Genomic DNA, 16,641 nt, shown 5'->3' with positions numbered 1-16,641 from the left:
CGTCCACCTATAGAACTAAGGCCCACTCCATTTTAAAATACTCATTTCATTTGATACCCATATCGTACAAACAAATTCTAGAGTCAGCCCTGGTCCACCTTTATGGAGATATCTCGAAAAGGTGTCCACCTATAAAACCACTCCCTCTTAAAATACTCTTTAATACCTGCCATTTGATACGCATGTCATACAAACACATTCCAGGGTTACCCGAGGTTCATTTTCCTACATGGAAATTTTCCCTTATTTTGTTTCCATAGCTCTCAACTGAGTATGTAATGTTCGATTACACCCGAACTTAGCCTTCCTTACTTGTTATTTTTCTGATTTGCTAATTCCTGTTCCATTTTTGTAAGAGCAAGAATCTGTGCTAACACATGTACATACACTTAAACAGGTGTATTTTGATAAATTTTACTGTTTCACTCAAAACACTCACCAAGTTACTCTTCTTATCCAACGGCGCCGCTGCAGTTGAGTAGCTGAAACAGAAAAACTCAAACATACATGTGTACCTATGACCACACTCAAGGTAGCCCTAAACACTCAGCCAAGATCACTCGCTGGTGATCTTTGATAATGAGTGCTTTGGTAGTATCAAAGCTGCTCGCATGATGGTAAAACGCAAAAATTAAAAATTAAAAATGTGTAATCAAAAAAAATGTTCTTGGTGCGGAAAGCACACTGTGCATATACACCCTCGGGGTGTGATGTTGCAATTGATTTTGCCAATAATAATAGAAGTAAGTACAAAAAATATAAAAAAAATTGGCAAAAATTCGAAATTTTGAAAATCCTAATTTGGTGCTACCATAGGTAGCAGAAACCATATACAAAAGAAAAATGTGTATATGGTAGAAAGTGGAGGTATAAAAATACCAAGAAAAATTAAGTGTCAAACTGAAGTAGAAAAATTAAAAAAAGAAAGAAACGGAGAGACAAAAAGAAAAAAAAGGTGGAGGCAAAAGTGCCACGACTAATAAAATATGGAGTTATGATAAAACTAAAAAATTATGTGTTCGAAAAATAAATGCTTGGCCCCGGAAATGAACTAACCCTTTCTTCCGTTCCCAATCAAAAGTATGACCCTTATGACCGTATTTAAATAAACGTAATAATAAAATCCAAAATATGTAAAATTCATAATATCTCTAAATGTGTTGTTGGAAAAGCTCCTCCCTCCGCCGATGTTTGTCGTTGCTTGTGTTACCAAAGTATTCGAACAGCCCAAAAATATACGAATGTTGTTACCAGCTTTGTGGTCGCCCAATGCCGCCGGTGGAAATTGCTATCGATGTAAAATTTTATCGTGTTTTTGTCGTTGTTGTTGCGGCTCAACTCCGCCAGTGTAAAATGCTATATGCCAAGTTGAAAGTTCTGATAGATGATAGTGTTGTTGGGCGGTATGTCGCCACTATGAGGAATTTGTTGTTTTAGTTGTTGGTGTGGTGTGCGCCGGTGAAATAAAAATATAATGTAGTGGGTTTCGAAGCGTGATAACTCTTGTCGCCAATTTACAAACGTTATTGTAGTGTTGTTGGGCGGTATGTCGCCAAAAAAAAAATAAGTACCGGCTGTGGTTGGAGTTGCGCCGCCAATATAGCAAAAATGGTGTAGTTGTTGTTGAGCGTTATGCCGCCAATGTAAAACCGTTGTTGTAGAGCGGTACGTCACCAATATAAAGCAGATGCTGTTTTGGTTGTTGCGGCCGTATATTGCCAATAAAAAAGGTGCTGTAGTGGTTGTTGTTGTGGTGTGCGCCACCAAATTAAAAATGTAGTGTAATGCGTGGTAGTTGTTGCCGGGCGGTATTTCGCCAAGTATAATGTATTTGTTTTTTTTTTGGCGGTACGCCGCCAATATACGTGCCCAGTGGGTCTTTCCCAAAGAAAACTCAATTGTGCGCTGAAATTAAGTATAAAAGAAAATCTATTTAGAAATTCAAAAGAAAAAGCGTATCTATGTACATGTACATAATTGCCTACGGATTTCTTGTCTGCATAGTCATATATTCATCTACATACATATATTTGTATGCAGAGATGTATATGTGGATGCAAGTTTTCTTTTGTCTTGCTTGGGAGGTAGGCCAGGTTGGAGACCCATCTCCCGTCAAGCATGCCTGAAAAAGAAACTTATGTGTTCTTACCTCTTGCCAAATCTATTTACAGAAAACTGCTTCCAGCTCTTTACACGTAACGCGGAAACTTTTCGACGCGCACAATTTTCTTTACAAAGCGGGCTAATTCGCGCACTACTAAAGACTATGCACTTTGTTATTTACGGTTGTAAACGCGCATTTCACTTGTAATTTTTCACTACTCACTCGCACTGGGCACTGTTGAAACAAGACTTTGGCCCGTTGATTCAGTTTTCCCCTTCTTATAGCCACCGCCGTGGTAAGGAACGTTACCCAGAAACGGAAAATTTTTACCATTACATGCCTAACTTTCTTTTCGGCTTTCTCGTATTTTCCATCTATACAATCATGCACTCATACATTCATACGCTTACCGCTCTACAAACCGAACACCTACACACGCTCATAGCCTTACACACATACACATCCGCATACATAATACAGAACAAAACAAACACATAGGTGCATGGCATTCAACAATGTTGCTAGGTTGTTAGTAACATAGTGACTGCTGCTAACAACGTGATGCCAACGCGCAACATCTTATTTCCGCTGCAACATTGTGTTCACTATAGCTACAATGTTGTCAATACACAAGGTTATTAGGTTAATGGCAACATTGCGGCTAAGGCAAGGACCTGGATACAAAACACATAAACACATAGACACATATGCACGCTGCCACTCATTCTGGCCAGTATGAAGACAGGCTGTCGTCCGTTACACATCATTACATTATTTTTGTCTTGAAGAACATCTTTTGCATAAATAAAAAAATTTGTATATATTTTTTCTTAGCTTCATGATTGAAAAAATATGTGTATTTGAAAAAAACAAAATTTTTAATGAAAAGTAAAATTTCAACAAGTATAAAATTCATTATTCAGTCAACAAATATATTCATAAAAGATTCAGAAAGCTGAATGAAAAATGATTATAAATTTTTGATCACCTAAAGTAAACACATTTGATTCAAATATGATTCCAAAATGCGATTGAAAAACTATTCAGTTTTTGATCATCAAAGGTAGGCATATTTGATTATTCTTTTTGTTGGTTTTTATGAAATATTAAAATGTAGTCATTAAAGGACTTTAAAAATTATTCCAAAAAGTAATCGAAAAATGCCTTTTAGTTTTTCATCATCAAAAGTATTCATATTTGATTATTTCTTTTGTTCAATTTTATGATAACTCATTATTTAGTCAGAAAGAGTAATCAAATTGTATAGATATGTAGGGAAATTCAAAATTGAATCACCTAAATGCTGAGTGGGATATTTCACACCAAATTGTTAATATTAGTAGATATGTATCTCTTCCGTACACCTTGGCGGTAAGTCGGGCTTTTCTTTTCTTCGCGCTGACGTAGATAAATTTCTAAACAATTTGTTCAAGAAAATTCCTCAGAAGAGTAACGTGGCCTGATGCTTCTTTTTGCGGGAAACCACAATACAATTCTTGAATTTACAAATCTGGAATGCAGTTGACCGTTGAGATTTCTTTCCTAACAAAAAAAAGTTATTTCCACCAACAAAAATTCGGTTTTCGATAAAATATCATAATATTAATGTTAGAACTCAAAAATATTTGGTAATTCTATACGACAGCATGACACTGGTAATACGCGTCCAAAAATACCGAGAGAAGTGTCAAAAGACTCGTATTGACCTCGACAACAATAATCCGAAGGCGGAAAATAAAAATTGTAGATCATTCAAAAGATATTAACGAAAAACCGAAAAATGACCCCGGAGTGCTCCGAAACCGAGGGTGCGATCTATAGTATTTTTGCGCAGAACATCTTTCTGCACTACCTTGGGTGGGTCCAACACCGGTTTGGAGACCAAAACTATATCCGCGCAAAACACTTATTTTCTCAATTTTTTTTGTGGGTACCACAAAGTCATCAAAATTACAACAACCACATGAAAATTTTCAAAACTTCTTTTGCAAATATCTCTTGACAGACCCAAAATTTTTTCGGATTCGCCATCCTGGATCCAAAACGCGTCTTTTGATACCCATTTTGATATTTTTGGACGTGTATTAAGAGTGTCATGCTGTCGTATAGAATTACCAAATATATTACAGTTTGTTATATTTCTGAATTGAATTCAAAACCAAAATAAAAAATAAAAATGTGAGAGCAGTGAGAATTTTAAAATTTTTTTAAACGTCATTTCGGCTCTTACCGGTTTTACCTTGTAATATTTATACCATGGTTATTAGAAAACTGTATTATTATTACGTCTGTCTACAAACCAAAAATAAGTAAAGAGAAGTTCAGAGTACAGCAGCTGTCAAAACCAAATAGAGCAAGCTGGTGTGACTGAGAGCAAGCACCTCATGAAACCTTTTTCAGGAAAAAACTTAAAAACAGCTGACATGTGACTAATTCCAAAGCTGTATTTAGCTAAAATATGCGCGAAACTAGGAAAAAATGCCATTAATAAATTATTTGAGTTACAAGTAAATTTACAGCGGGGATATACAAACGAGAGAATCGCTATACTCAGCGATAGTTAGGCTGCGCTCAAGACAAAAGAGGCGTGCCTCAGAGAACAACACTGGCGCGAAAGTCCAGGACTTCGGCAGGCAAAGGCCCTAATAGGAGGGTACAAGTCTAAGCGATATAACGCCATGATTAACTTCCCAAAAAGCAGCCTTAGGATTTTAACAGGTATATACAGGTCACTGCAGGATAGAGCCACATGCATAAACTAGGTATATCGTCTTGTAGCCTCTATCGGTTCTGTGATCGCGAAGATGAGACTGCAAAACACATCCTGATAGAATAAGATGTAGTCACGAAAGGAAGATCCTAAGATCGCCAAAATTAGAAAGTAGTCACATACACTCTTTGAAGCGGAGAACCATTGCGGATTTTCTCAGAGAACTCGGTTTGGGCGAGGTGCTGTGAAGAGAATGAGGGCACAATAGACCAATAGGTTGTAGTGCTTAACCTCACAACATATCTATCTAACTAAACATATATGCCCTTCTTTTAAAAAAGGAGAATGGGGGAACTAAAGAAATAACTATATAAAAAAGATTATAGGCTAAAAAAAAATAATAACAAGGAAGTCTAAGGTCGGGTGAAACCTTACATTGTATACCCAGCTCTGTACTCGTACTTACTTATATATTTACTTGTATATATAGGATACATTTAAAGCGAAATGGTACGAACTTTAAATATTGTAACTTATTTTAGGAAATTCCGCTTATTTGAAACCTTCTGATAACGTTCGAATCGCTGATCTGTCGAATAAATAACTCCAATATTCAGTATTGCAAAATGGTCTTTATTAGACTTTGCGAGTAGTACAATTATACTTCACTTCGCAACTAATAGCGTGCTCAAATCAAACTGATTACTCCTTCCTCAGCTTGGCTGCTTCCATGCTCTCGGGTTTCTCGTTCACCCACTTCTCCTAAGGTCTAGACATTTCGCGAAGATCTGTTCGAGAACAATTGTATCTCATGCTTGGTAACCAGCTACATATATACATTAGACTGGGTCGATTTATTAACCGATATCGCGCCATCGATTTTTCGATAGAAATTGGGCTCCGGAAAGAAAGTTCCACTACACATACCCAAACAAATAATGTTCCAGCTTGCGAAATTTCATTTTTTTTTACTATTTTTCGACTTTGATTTTTTAGGTTTTTTTCATGACCTACTAGAAAAAATTTTCATTTGATTGTAAAATTTTCATGTATACCCTGTTCGACCCGAAAATGTTCGCTTAAAACTTTGGCGGTAAGTTTTTGAAAAAAACAATATTTTTAGCGGACATTTTTGGGTCGGACAGTGTATACATATGCAAATTTTTTAGTAGGTCATGAAAAGAACCTTAAAAACCAAAGTCGAAAAAAGTAAAAAAAAAATAAAATTTCGTGGCTCGATAGGCATACATATGTAAATATGTATGTACGCTTGCTATTAGGCAAATGCATGCTAGTGAGCGCTCAACTGCTTTAGTAGGCTATGTATGCAGTTATTATGTATTAAATATGTTATGTTGAAGGAGTTGAATGACTTCCGGCGTATGACGATATCGCAGAGGTTCCCAAGTAGTTATTACGATGGAACAAAGTAGTCTGCGGTTCCCAAACAATTATAAACGTTCAACCATACTACTCATATACATATATAGAAATAATGTTCTTAAAATTGTTTTTTTTTCGCGTTATAGTATAAAAGGTGCTATGGAGAAAGGCGCGGAGCGGATGTAGTTAGGTTAAGTTAGGAGTTAGCTGCCCTGGTATGGGAAGCTCGCTTGAACAGCATGAAGGTCCCGTTGTGATACCATATAAAATAACATAGAGGGTCGTTGCGTAGAAAAGGTAAAGTTTCGAATTAGACCGATCTCATCCTTCGATCAATCCTCCGGAGAACCAACTTAGTCGAGACGGAAATACTTTCCCATAGTTCTGGTAAAAGCTGGGAATAAAGCCTAAAGTGAGTCGATGACTCCGCCTCATCATCGTCCATACAGCTGCAGCAGGATTTGGTTTCCAGTAGTTTGAGACGTATTGCATTAATTCCCATTGGACAGTCTCCTGTAATACCCCAATAACCATTGATAGATGAGCCTGAGTGAACCCAATCATTTCGGCGGACCTCCTGCCATTCAGGAGGATCTTGCAACCCTGCAAGCTGTGGTGTCAACCCAGTGCTTGCTAAGTTGATTCGAGGCCCATCTATGCAGGACTAGACCACAGGTGGCCAGCGAAATCCCGAAATCCCTACAGGCAACTTCATTCGGTTCAGTTGTGCCGATGCGGGCCCCGGAAAACTTCTTTCCTGTATGTTTCCAGGATCATCCTACAAAGCTTTTGAAAGCGGCCATGCTGTAAGAGGCTTACAGAGTATATTTGGGTGTAGAAACAAATCTTTACTTCCCAATTTTCAATCCAATCTAAAGAAAAACTTCCTAGAAAGAGCGATTGCTCCTGGACTTCTCAGCCTGTTCACAACGGTTTTCAAATAGACTAACATATAGAAATATCACAATGGGACCTTTTGGCCCCAAGTGCACTGGTGCTCGCACCCTAACCTAACATATGGTAAATTGGTTAACGATCAGATTTTATGAGATGCCAAACACTGACAGGGCCAAACAGAGTTGACTATATGCTGCTATGTCTGAATTAGAATTCGGTGCAACCTTACGAGGATTGGGAAGGATCATTGCGAGATATTCGAAGTCACTCTAGGATTAGGACAAGTATACTCCTATCGTATGATTTTACCAATCCGATTCTAAGCAGATAATCCAAACGGCGATGGTATGATAGTTCCATACTTGTCCTGATGCGACGCGAAGGGACATGGATGTTGCCAATATTAAAAGAAGATGCAGTATAGAAAAATTTACTTTTCGGCCAAGGAGGTCTAATAACAAATGAACATGAAATATGTCACCCAACTTGGCTCTCCTTCCTGTTGCCAATTAACTCAAATATACTTATTTAAGTACCAGCCAAGTGCCATTTTCACCATCTTCTCCATGCTAACTGAAGCTTCGCGTTTCAGTTAAGTTCAAGAAAAAATTTAAACAAGCGTCACCTGTTTGGCTAGTTTTCGTGTATTTACAATAGATTTTTGCGATTTGTTCTACAAAATATTCACCATTACCGATTTAACTAGGGGATGTGCACCCTGTTTTGGTAAAAACAAAATGTCAAACGAAGCTATCTGATAGATTGATATCCTCCACTAAAATCTAACATAACTGGAGATGGTGAAATCGGTCCTAAGAGTTTTTCAATTACTTTGCAGATTCCTTTAAATAATGGGACATTTCCAATTACTTTTGGGATTCCATGTAATGTTTCAAGGCGAATTCAGTACCAGGTGTTGTTATCCCAACAGCTGATTGCTTCTTCTGATTATTTTCCATACAACACCTTGTACTACAACATGTCAGTTAATCGGAATCAATGAACATTTTCTTTTGTCTTGACATTCTTCTACACGGCGAATTGGTTGAATTCCCTTTGCCACCTCCTGGTATGGATTCGCCTTTTTTTCTCAATTACAAACAGTTTTTTGTACTGGAGCCTCAAACAAACGAAATTACTTTTGGTATTTTTTTTTTGAGCGATTGAAATGTGCTTTGCTGGGGAACAAAGGAATTGATTACTTTCATTAAGTACATGTCATTACATGTACAAGAAATTGGCGGTAATTGAATACCTAAAGTAATCATTACTACCCAGCGTTGAACTCAAAGCTTTGATAGCCGCTTGGCTATCTGAATAGATATCAAATTCCCTAACCGTGGGAGTCCTGGAAAGCTTTTCATTCACGGCATCTTTAGTCGGGGCAACTTCCGCTTGGAAGGCGCTGCAGTGATTAGAAAACTTAAACTTGCTGCTTAAATATTACTTAATTGGCGCTTAACCGTCTAAACGGTTATGGCCGTCCAACAAGGCGCGCCAGTCGCTCCTTCGCTCCGATCCGCTGCTTAAATATAGCTCTTACAAAAGACCACCCCACCTATCTTTCCGTCCATTTTCGGCCCATCCGTGAATAAGTTAACTGGTGCCCTACCTCAGATGAGTCCACTTCCCCATGACTAGGGTGAAGGTTACACAGGGAGCTGTTATCGGGCTGTCAGAGATAAAGTCGGACCTGGTAAGATGGCTAGAGTGCCCGAAGTCAGAAAACCTACAGCGCACATGACGCGGCCTGACCAACGACCGGGCCGCATTTTCCGCAATATCTATTGGATGTATGCTCAGCATGACATTCATGTAGTTACGAACCAAAAATATATTGCTAACATTACTCAGGTTAAACCTTTAAGCAACTTTTTTTCAAAAAGTCAATTTATTTTTCTCAGATCTACATATAATACCGGCGACTATGGTGGGGTGGTAGCGGCTAATGGATTTAAGGCCCGCGAAAATCCCCATCAAATTATTAGAACATTTTTTTTTAAGCCAAGCAGTTGTTTTTCTAATTTCTTCTATATAATAAATACCATATTGTAACGAATTTTGGGAAATACCGCTTATTCCAAACTTTCTGCTAACGTTCGAATCGCTAAACTGTTGAATAAATAACTCCAATATTCAATAATGCAAAATGGTCTTTATTAGACTACGTTGAGAGTACTTAACAATAACTCTTACTTCACAACTAATTGTGTGTTCAAATCACCATCTTCGTCAAATATGTTTGCGTATTTTACGATCAGCTATTTTCCCTTACTCTGATAGTCTTCCTCTAGCCCCTCCGTCCATGCCGTGATGTCATTTGAAAGGTTAATCTTAGTTGAAACGTTTTCCTGGAGCTGTTCACAGTTAATAACTATTTCAGCCTCTTGGCATCTCCTCAGTATAGCTCCTTGGTCAGTTTGAGTGGTGACTTGAACTGATTGAGTACTCTTACCGAATACGTCCAACTTGTTTTATCATAGCCAGGGTTTTTCCTACGAGTACATTCGGTGTTGATTTGTTTGCTGCTTCGACAACCCACAAATTGTTTGTCCCACAATCTCCATCAACCTTTGCCCAGATGACTGCTTTTGATTTTGGTGGCATTTGCTGACTCTCTTCCACCAGCACTCGGTTACTGCTGTAGCCTCTCTCGTAGCCGAAATTAAGTAGCACATCCATGTTCTTATATCGCATCGTCTTGCTTTGCATGCCTTGGTCGATTAATTAGTCCACTCCAATTATGATTTCATCTACAATCTCTGCCACTATAAAAGTTTAACGATTGAGTAGATTTGGAGATTTGCTCATCTCCTTCAGTTCTGCGTTTAAGGCCACCCACGTTGTTGGAACTGTTAGGGTTGGTACTGCAATAACGTGCAATGTACCCTGGCTTTCCACATTTAAAGCATTTGACGGCACCATCGTTTTTCTGCTGCGTTCCTTTTAATGCTTCCAAAATTGTGTCAAAAGTGACGTTGTTTCCTGAGTCAGTACATGGGATACCATTTCAGCAAATGTCAGCTTTGGGTTTGCGTATTTAGCTCGCTTCGTTTCCACGTCCCGTATGCCATTTATAAAACTCTGGATTTTTACCCTCTCGGTGTATTCCACGGGTGCGTCCGCATTTGCGAGATGAGCTAATCTTTCAAAATCCGAGGCAAACTCGTGCAAAATCTCATTAGCTTTTTAGTAGCGGTTTTGCAACTCTATTTGGTATATCTGCTTTCTGTGTTTGCTTCCGTTTCGCCTCTCTAAAGCGTCCATCAATGTTTAGTAGTTGTTTCGTTCTCCCTCTGGAATGGTCTGTAAGATCTCAGCAGCAAGTCCTTTTAACGCTACGAACAATGCAGCAACTTTATCTTCGGCATTCCAGTTGTTCGCTGCTGGCGTCTTCTCGAATTGAAGCTTAAATATCTGGAAAGGAATAGAACCATCAAACGTTGGAGCTTTTACCTTCAGAGAAGATGTTGAAGTGATTGGACGGTTCAATTGTAACTCCTGAATACGATGGTTTAAAGCATCAATCTCGGCTTCCATTTTATCTTGTCGACCACTGAACCCTTCCTGAAACTGCGTTAGTTTCTCTTCCATAAGCTCTTCCAGCTGTGCGGAGATCTGCGATGATACCTCTGCTGAAATTTGTGCTAACATTTCGGATATACGTGCCTCTTGTGCACCAATTTTGGATGTTATTTCTGACGACATCTCTGAGATACGTGTCTCCTGTGATTCCAGTTTGGATGCTATATATGTCTTCTGTATTTCGAGCTGTGCTGACATATTTGTGGATATTTGTGACGACATTTCCGTTATGCGTGTTTCCTGCGATTCGAGTTGGAATGCCATATATGTTTTCTGTTCTGCGAGTTGATATGACACTGTCGATGTTTGAGCAGATATTGCAGCCAAAATCGTGTTCAAGTCTGTGCTCGTAACTGTCTACGATGTTTCGTTTTTCTCTTCCATTTTTGTTGTTGTCTCGTAACCATCAGGATCAAAGACATCATTGTCCACATTAATTCCTTTCGACTCCATTACCTCTCGTAGCTGTGCTTGAAGTTCGATCTTATTGCCGGTTGTATTCAATCCACGGTTCTCCAACTCCTTTTTCAGTTGCTGGATCCTTAATTCACTTAACTTTGCCATGTCAAAGTTATATTCAAAATCTTCGGAATTTATTCAACAATTCCTCTTCTGACACCAATTGTAACGAATTTTGGGAAATCCCGCTTATTCCAAACCTTCTGCTAACGTTCGAATCGCTAAACTGTTGAATAAATAACTCCAATATTCAATAATGCAAAATGGTCTTTATTAGACCACTTTGAGAGTACTTCACAATAACTCTTACTTCACAACTAATTGCGTGTTTAAATCAAACTGCCAAGTCATGCCTCAGCTGTTTACGTACATACGAGTGGCTGCTTGGTATCGGCTTAGTCTCGCTTAGTGATGCTAATATTCCTCACTATATATTAGCCGTGTTTTTTAACACGCGTATATCCGTTTACGCTTAAACTTTATATTGACTGCTAAGAGACAAACTATAAATACACCTCTGAAATTGCTGCGCATAAATTTTGTCCTACTAAATTTCAATACGCATTATACTCAGATGTAACTGAAATATGTGTCTTTGTTTCACCCTGTACACTAATTCTATGTATTATATGTGTGTCCACAATTCATCGCAACTGATTCAGCTATATGTTATACCCTATGGCCATCAGAGCGTTGCGTCTCCGCTTTTCGGTACACCCTGTTGCTGTAGCTAGTTGTTTTACCACAGCCGCTAGATGGGTCTCCTAAGCATTATCTAAGCGAAGATAGGCGTTTTTTAACACGCGCAAACGAAACGTATACGCGCGTGTTAAAAAACACGGCTATTATATCTAAAATTCAATAGCTTTACGTATATAACTAAATTATACTGACAAAAGCCGTGTTTTTTAACACGCGTATATCCGTTTACGCTTAAACTTTATATTAGCCGTGTTTTTTAACACGCGCGTATACGTTTCGTTTGCGCGTGTAAAAAAACGCCTATCCTCTCTTAGATAATGCTTAGGAGACCCATCTAGCGGCTGTGGTTAAACAACTAGCTACAGCAACAGGGTGTACCGAAAAGCGGAGACGCAACGCTCTGATGGCCATAGGGTATAACATATAGCTGAATCAGTTGCGATGAATTGTGGACACACATAGAATACATAGAATTAGTGTAGAGGATGAAACAAAGTAATGTTAATTTCTGGACTACGTATGTGAATATAAGTAAACTGGAGTACATATCCATGCATAAATTGTTTTGCTGAATGAGCGCTGAATGTAAAAGTCATATGTCAGTGAGAAAATGTTTATCAAACGCCATGAAAAGAAAAAAGTTATTTTGCAACAGTGCGTATGAGTTTTGAATGTCACAGTAATGTTCACTGGCTGCCGAGAAAACTCACGAAGTTTTTATCGGTGGGTTTCCCTTACAGAATCATAATTCCAAAGTTTACACAATTTCTTGTGTACACTTTAAAACTCACAGATAGTGAATAGGGCCCCAGGTTTCTATTTTTATTAAGATATGTACCACACAATGCTAATGAACTTAATACTTTGTCTGAAAATGTTATAGTTTTTCTCAAGTTAAGGTCTAAAAATGAAAAAAATGTGTTCGATTTGTCCCGTACCAGCCGTGGAATGTTCCAGTAGCAATAATTGTGAAGAGCGGGTGGAACATTATCACCTTCGCTGGGTGTTTTTAAGCAGCTTTCGTTTAAGATGACGTTAACGACTTCCCTCTAGAATATAACCTCTCTCTGAACATTGGTTACAGGTTGCCCTTTTCGTTCTGACAGAAATTTGACCTGGGATTTAAACCTTCCGTCTTTCGCTGAATTTCGGGTAAAATTTAAAATGTTTCCTTTACTCTGTGCCGATTTTTCGATCGGATGACCGTGCTGTAGCTTTATGGATATTTTAATGTTTATTGCTGGATATGAAAACATTTCGGGAAACTGCGAAGTCGATCGCCGTAATTAAAATCTGAAATTTCTATTAAATGTATTTTTGTGAGCAATATATGTATGTACTTATTTTCATTGCCAAATATATGGCAAAAAGATGTAGATACTACAGATCTCGAATTTGTATTTTTCATTTTATGTTATAAATAAAATTCAAAGTATGTTTGAGCTCTAGGCCAATATATACATACATATGTTTATTAAAATACAGCAAATGTGTATAAACAATAGCCGTGTTTTTTAACACGCGTATATCCGTTTACGCTTAAACTTTATATTGACTGCTAAGGGACAAACTATAAATACACCTCTGAAATTGCTGCTCATAAATTTTGTCCTACTAAATTTCAATACGCATTATACTCAGATGTAACTGAAATATGTGTCTTTGTGTCACCCTCTACACTAATTCTATGTATTCTATGTGTGTCCACAATTCATCGCAACTGATTCAGCTATATGTTATACCCTATGGCCATCAGAGCGTTGCGTCTCCGCTTTTCGGTACACCGTGTTGCTGTAGCTAGTTGTTTAACCACAGCCGCTAGATGGGTCTCCTAAGCATTATCTAAGCGAAGATAGGCGTTTTTTAACACGCGCAAACGAAACGTATACGCGCGTGTTAAAAAACACGGCTAATGTGTATTTATTTGTCGAATGGTTTGTCTTGCCAATATTTCCACTTCTATCTGAAGTCATCTTCAGGAACTTATGACTGCACCTGGTCGACATAAATAACATAAATAAAATCAAAACAGCTTCAACCGAATTTGAATTCAATGCCAATAAAGACGGAAAAAGGCTGACGGATAGATCGATGAATGGATGAGCAATGTTAGCAGATATTTTTTTTTTGGTTGAGATTAACGATTTTTTTGGTTGATTTTAGTAAGACATCAAAAAAAAAATCGCTGGGCACTACCACCGCTAAAGTCGATAGTGGCTACCGAAAGAATCAGATAGTGCACTCAAATTTTTCCAATATATTTTAATGCTAATGCAAGTGAAATGTAATCAACAAAAAATTACCACTATGCCCAAGGCAAGGTACTGAAACGCTTTTTACATAATTTTCCAAGTTTGTACTGAAATTTGTAGACAACATGACATAAAAAAAAAAAAAATAATAAATGTAAGGCGCGATAACCTCCGAAGAGATCTAAGGCCGAGCTTCTCTTCCAATTTGCGTCGTGCTCCTCTTGATTTTTCCCTACAAATTGGCCGGACGGAACCTACATGTTTTATGCCGACTCCGAACGGCATCTGCAAGGCAGATGAGTTTTCACTGAGAGCTTTTCATGGCAGAAATACAATCGGAGCGCTTGCCAGACACTGCCGAGGGGCGACCCCGCTTAGAAAAATTTTCTTCTAATTGAAAAATCTTATTTCTAAAATTTTGATGTTGCTTTGCCCGGGAGTTGAACCCAGGGCATACGGTGTGATAGGCGGAGCACGCTACCATCACACCACGGTGGCCGCCAACATGACATAAAGGAAGTAATAATAAGCGAGGTTATGTTATGTGAATGAAGGATGACGCTCCGGCTAAGAAAGTGTTTCTATCGGAAGCCGCCTATGGCAGCAGAGGAAGAGGGCGGCCCCCACTCCGCTGGAAGGACCAGGTGGAAAACGATTGAAACTACCTTGGCGTGACCAATTGGCGGCAGTTGGCAGAGAGAAGAAGCGACTGGCGTGCCTTATTGGACGGCCATAACCGTTTAAACGATTAAGCGCCAATTAAGTAAGTAAGTAATAATAAGCGAGGAATTGAACTCGCATCCTGTCGAATACAAGTCCTACAGCTCTTCCTCTATGCATATAAGGTTTCATCACTTAATATACCTACCAATCATAGTCATATTTTATTTATTGGTTATAATTTTAGATTGCCGATATCGTGAACTCAGCGCTAGAAGAGCATTTCCCAAACGAAAATGTTGAAATTATTGCTGAACCTGGCCGATTTTTCGCTGCCTCAGCATTTACCGTAATTTGTAGAATTATTGGTAAACGAGATGTACTCAGAGATAAAGAAGCCAGTTTAAAAATGTACTACATAAACGATGGCGTATATGGATCATTCAATTGCATTTTATATAAGGAAGAAGTTACAGTCGAGCATTTACTGGTAAATAGAATTCAATTACGTATCGTGACCTCAGAATACTACTTATGTAAAATTTTCTAAATTTGTGATTATTGCATGTTGTTGTTGTTGTAGCGATAAGGTCTGCCTCCGAAGGTTTTGGGGAGTGTTATCGATAACCGTTCCGATAACTAGCACCATTAAGGTACAAGCTCAACCATCTTGAAGCCTAGGAAATAAGACGAAGGCCGTCGTTTTTGCCTTGATAAAGAAACAATAAAAATGTTCGATACTTCTCCTGTTGACCAATAGTCAAGCTCCTGCGCTCGACAAATGGCATTTTAGGTAAACAAACTTTATCATGAGCATTTTTGTGTATTCCAAATGTATGCTTACACGCAAGTGTTATAGTCGATCTCTGAAATCATGCCTGTGGTTTCTAGACCCTTATTTTCATCGAATCCATATTTTCTTAAAAGTTTGGTGGAGTCGCGTGGATAAAATAATGAACTGTCAAATTAAGAAGAGGTTAACACTTTTTTTCAGTAAACAGAATAGCTAAAAATTATTATTATTTGTTTTCAAATTTTGAGAAAGCCCATAGAACCATTCGACGAATATTTTCTGTTGAATTTAAAAAAAATTGTCTCCTGAAAAATCGAGTTTCGCTATATACACAGGTACGAGGAAAATATTCTGAGATTACAATATGTATATAATTTGGGTATTCATATGGCGCTGGTTATCAGCTTATCCGGGTTGATTTTTTACAGTTTACAAAAAAAAAAATACATTGCAGACAAATAACTGTTAAAGAAATTCATTTTATTTAATATTATTTAATTTTAGGATGAAAATAAAAATTTAAAAACGTTCAAGTCGGTAATATGGGGTCACACATGCCATTGCGCAGACAAGGTTTGCTTGATTTAGATGTGTTTGAAAGTACTTTTGTAACTTTACAGATAAACCGAAGATGTTTATTTGCCAAACTTGTCGTGCGGAGACTTTATTGTCTTTCCAAATATGGGCGCGTACTCCTTGACGATTGCGTGTCAATTTAATGGCTTCCCAGTACCAAAGACACTTCATTTCAAGGCAGTGTAACGAGGATTTCTACATAATAATAAACTATATTAAGATTCGTAAATAAATTTAAATAAAGGGGTAACTGGACGAGAATCCGATTCCAGTTTTTAACTTGTTTTGTTTATTAATTTCGAAATTAGTATTTACCTTATCAGCTGTACGTGCTTTATTTTAGAAAAAAATTACTGAATGAAAACCATATCAACTGAAAAAAATTATAGAAAGTATGCATTTTTATCAACTTTTGTTGGAAGTGCGGGAATCGTTGACTTTCAGCCCGCAGCCCAAACTGATCCCTTCGCCAACAGCGCTTTTATGTCTTGATGAAACTCTACTTTTGTTTTGTTGACAA

General features: G+C 38.0%; 1 protein-coding gene across 1 annotated transcript; it reads left to right on the top strand.

Moving 5' to 3' along the window:
* Positions 1 to 580: 580 nt before the first annotated feature.
* LOC137246046 (ornithine decarboxylase 1-like) lies at positions 581 to 16,133 on the top strand. Its single transcript, XM_067777155.1, has 3 exons — positions 581 to 743; positions 15,000 to 15,242; positions 16,050 to 16,133. Exons 1-3 carry the CDS (start codon positions 645 to 647, stop codon positions 16,131 to 16,133), a joined length of 426 nt encoding a protein of 141 aa, XP_067633256.1. The 5' UTR covers positions 581 to 644.
* The last annotated feature ends 508 nt before the right edge of the window (positions 16,134 to 16,641 follow it).

This window comes from Eurosta solidaginis, chromosome 3, assembly GCF_040869045.1.
Source record: "Eurosta solidaginis isolate ZX-2024a chromosome 3, ASM4086904v1, whole genome shotgun sequence".
In the NCBI taxonomy this organism is placed as follows: domain Eukaryota; kingdom Metazoa; phylum Arthropoda; class Insecta; order Diptera; family Tephritidae; genus Eurosta; species Eurosta solidaginis.
Note: the sequence above shows the minus strand (reverse complement) of the source record. Positions and strands in the feature narration are given on the sequence as shown.

What these genes read in the sequence shown, in the direction of transcription:
- LOC137246046 (XM_067777155.1), top strand. Translation starts at nt 645, where the DNA reads ATGTGTAATCAAAAAAAATGTTCTTGGTGCGGAAAGCACACTGTGCAT. An exon ending in TTTTGCCAATAATAATAGAA is followed by an intron (nt 744 to 14,999) that starts GTAAGTACAAAA and finishes TTATAATTTTAG; the next exon opens with ATTGCCGATATCGTGAACTC. An exon ending in TTACAGTCGAGCATTTACTG is followed by an intron (nt 15,243 to 16,049) that starts GTAAATAGAATT and finishes ATTTAATTTTAG; the next exon opens with GATGAAAATAAAAATTTAAA.